At 34.7% G+C, this 4,227-nt stretch overlaps 1 protein-coding gene across 1 annotated transcript in view; it reads left to right on the forward strand.

Annotated features, from left to right (window-relative positions):
- The window catches only part of LOC106460732 (obscurin-like), a 29,846-nt gene that overhangs the window by 6,945 nt on the left and 18,674 nt on the right, over positions 1 to 4,227 (forward strand). The window contains exon 5 of the mRNA XM_013920468.2: positions 1,858 to 1,945. Within this exon, the coding sequence (XP_013775922.2) occupies positions 1,858 to 1,945 (88 nt within the window). The remainder of the gene's footprint in view (positions 1 to 1,857; positions 1,946 to 4,227) is intronic.

Here is a 4,227-nt window from a genome sequence, read left to right on the forward strand (position 1 = left end):
ACCATATTCTGCAGATATAGCACCATCAGATTACCATCTTTTTCGATTGCTGCAATACCATCTTAATGGGAAAACGTATGCAAATGTGAAAGGTGTTAAAGAGGACATCGACATGTTTTTTACTTGAAAGCCAAGTGATTTATTTAATCAGGACATTAACAACCTGATTGTAAGATAGAAAAGCATCATTGATAAGAGTGGAGACCATTTCATTTAATAAATGTTTTGTTTCGATATATATATATAGGTTGTTCGGGTATTTTTCATTTAAAAATAGCGACATTAATTTCTCGACGACCTAATATATATATATATATATATATATACATACATACATATAGTATGTATAGGATTTCTTTTCATTTTCACCAGATGTGAAATTGAAAAGAGAATCTGTGAATTAATTTAGGTTACTGTGTGGTGAAGCAAAAGGGACTTAAAACCCCATACACAAGATAAAGGATGACTATAACGTCCAATAATAAGAACGTTTCTGTCATAGTTTTTCGTTGAACACGATAGCACAATCTATAAATCTAAAGTTCTTAAAGATACATAGGTTTTTAAACAATTATGCAATGTACAAATACGAAACATAACAGACGGCCTTGTCTTGTTGATGAAGATCTTAATTTGGTTTTAAATCCTGATGTGCGGGTAAGAACTAAAACAGATATTTTTTTATAAGCAGTAACTTTTATCAAAAACGGGATTCTGAAAATAGTCAGCTGAAAAAAAAATCTTATTTCCAATGACAGTAGACTAAACTTGAAGATCTTATACACTCAACAAATTACTGTTTTCCTTGATCAAGGTAAATCTGAGGGCTTTTCACTCGAAACATCGGGATTTGATACCGGCGATGCGAAGAGCACATATAACCTATTTTGTAGCTTTGTATTTGTTTCGGAAATTCGCGCAAAGCTACACACGTGATGTTTGTGCAAACTGTCCCAAATTTTGAGCTGATAGACTAGAAGGAAGGCAGCTAGTCAATAGTACCTACCACAAACTATTGTCAGACAAAACAGTGGTATTTCGCCGTCACTCTTATAGCGCATCAATGGCCCCAAAATGCGGAGCGCGTTTTTATGGTAACAGGATGCAAACTGAGAATTCTAAGATTCATAGTCCTGACACGCTAACTATTAGGCCACGCCCGGTTTAAGACAAATAATAATATAAAATGAACTGCTTAGAAATATTTTAAATATAAAACTAGTAAACTTTCAAACCATTTTGTCTCTTTGTAATTAAGTGGCAAAACTCATCAGAATAAAAGCTGAATATGACATTGAAAGCAGGTAGTTCACTAATTTGTGAAAACAAAACACACACACACACAAATAGTAGTTTTTTTTAGGTTTTACTTAAACGATATATTATACAGTTTACTAATTTCCAATCCCGAACCTAACACCGTTCTTCTGTTCCGAGGCTGTCGTGTTTATCACGTTACAAAACTAAGATAGCACATAGTACTGAACTTACAGCTGAAAAGAAAATCCGCGCACATAAAACTTAATTTTATTGTTTGTTTGTGAAATTTTGCGCAAATGCAATTCGGAGGGTTATCTGCACTAGCATTCCATAATTTTGATGTGATAGACTAGAGGGAAATCAGTTAGTCAACACCACGCACCGCCAACTCTTAGGCTACTCTTTACCGATGAAAAGTGGGATTGACCATCACGTTAGAACGCCCCCTTCATGGCTGAAAGGTTAAGCATATTTGGTAACGGGATTTGAACTCGCGACATGCAGATTGTGAGTCGAGTGACTTAATCATCCGGTCAAACTTAGTTTTAGACAGCAAAATTTTATTAGATAATTGTTAATTGTTCAATTATTCTATAGATAATGAGTAAACGTAATGGCTGTCGATTAGAAGAAACAAAACAAAACCATATGAACGGTGAAGGAATGAAAGAGAAACCATGTTATCGTGAGAGGAAAGAAATCAGTGAATACATATTATACCAGATTTAGGAAACGTCGATAAGGGTTTTCGTGATGTTCAGTTTTTTTTTTTTTCAATTTTCGCATTCTAAACTTATCTGTTTATAACATCAACTTAAAAACTTATATTTTGAAAAGGTTGTTTGTTTGAAGTTAAGCACAAAGCTACACAATGGGCTATTTGTGCTCTGCCCACCACGGGTATCGAAACCCGGTTTCTAGCGTTGTACGTCGGCAGACATACCGCTGTGCCACTGGGGGGCATTTTGGAAAGGAAAGAAACGACGAGAGTATGTGCTACTCACAAGTTGAAGACTGAATTATAAGCATGTGAAATTCTAGAGTGTTCTCATTCTACGCTCTGTTGTCTTATCTAGATTCATTATTCACTCAAATATAAATGAGAACTTCAACACATATAAGTTCCAGAAATGAAAAATTTACTCATAAATCCACGGTAGTTTCACCCACCCATTTATAAGCAGCTGGTGTCTTTACATCTATGTTCAGAAAAATAAAGGAAACTATTCTTCTAAGACGTTTTAATTTAACATTAAAATAAAGATCCTATCATTGACATTGTTGAAATATTCATTGAAGACCTTATCCAGGCAAAATTTGTTTCTCATGTATCATTCTGTGAGCATTCTTTCAACAAAGGTGTCGATGAGACATCATTACATTAAACACTTGCTGTAAGCTGATGTGTTTTATGCCAAGCTTTCGAATCTGATCATGTTGTTTGTGCGAACATTCTTCTAATAATAGTGAAGTTACTCATATAACTTCTCATTTGGCAAAACTTTACTGTTCATTTTCTAAAAAAAGAAAAAAAAACATTTTGTGATATTGAAAGAAACGTTGCAATTTTAAAATGTATGTTTTCCCGATATTATTTGGAAATATGAGAGTTTGCTTCCAGCTTTCCTCTTACAGAAATGTAAATATTTTGCTATTTTTTTTCTTGATCCCACTTTGTTGGACGTTGACATTCCAGGCATGCTTGATATATCCACAAATGAGACTGAACTTTTTCTTACTCTGCTTCAATGAGATATAGCAGCTGTCTGTCATTTAGATTGTTTCTTATTCTGTGTTGTTTCCCAAGATATTTTCCTAGCTGTTTCCGAGCATGGGTTGAAGACGTTCCAGAATTTGATTTGCAGATTTGAAGAGAATATTATTCTCTTCAAAGAAATAATCAAACCTTAAGTTCCAAAAAAAAAAAAATATTCATGAAAACATTTAGGTTTCTAACTTAATCGAGGTCACAAGGGCAGTGTTAACATATGACCACCTTGCTTCTGTTCACCTTACTATTGTAAGTGTACATCTTCTGATAAAGAGTAGAAAACGAGTATCTAAGATGATTCATTCACTGAACTCTGTGACATTGTCCTTTGAATGGACAAGAATCCTATGTTAATTCAGGCTGTGTGAATTTGTTTTGGAGCTAGCAGGACCAAGCACAGCAGACGTACTCGGAATAGCCCTTTTCTGTATGTCGTAGCCTCCTCCTCCCCCCCCCCCCCTCTTCTTAAGAAGACGGCTAAAACGCGTCCGGTAGACCATCTAAGCATGACGAGTAAGTCTTAAGAGTACGTTTTGAGGTTGGATGAACCTAAACCTGGCATCGGATTTTATGTTTTAGAGCACACCTTGAGACCCCTTGAGGCACCATGTTTGAAAATGTGTTCTTATCCACGCTTGTGGTATTCTTGCTGAAGTAGAACAGACAAGTGTTCTAATGAGGCTTGTTTTGGGGAAGGAAGCCAACTTGACGTAGCCATAGAAGCAACTAAAAATAATGGAGGTGTTTTATTGATACCATGAAGCCTCTGTGAATCACGAGGAGCCTTCATATCACATAGCAGAGTGCGGGTATTTTATACTAGTTCATAACAAATCGTTATTGTACGTAGCTTTCAGAAAACTACGGACATTGAAAAAAAAATCTGCCGCATACTTTGCATTATAGAGAGACATACTATATTTATGTTGGCCTGTTATTTCACTGTCCTTTTCTGGTCATCTTATGTTATCACGTTAGGTATTAGAATTTCAAATGGTGTGTAACCGAGTTAAATGATACTTTAAATTTAGTAGTTAAATTGTACTTTAGATTTAGCAGTTAAGTAAAAGCCGATATATACTCAGTTTATGATATTTGCTAATAAGACTGATATACACAGTTTTCTTTTATACAAATACGTTTTAATATACATACAACAATACAATTTACAATAACAATTATTACAAATAGTTATT

Source organism: Limulus polyphemus, unplaced genomic scaffold (assembly GCF_000517525.1).
Source record: "Limulus polyphemus unplaced genomic scaffold, Limulus_polyphemus-2.1.2 Scaffold825, whole genome shotgun sequence".
In the NCBI taxonomy this organism is placed as follows: domain Eukaryota; kingdom Metazoa; phylum Arthropoda; class Merostomata; order Xiphosura; family Limulidae; genus Limulus; species Limulus polyphemus.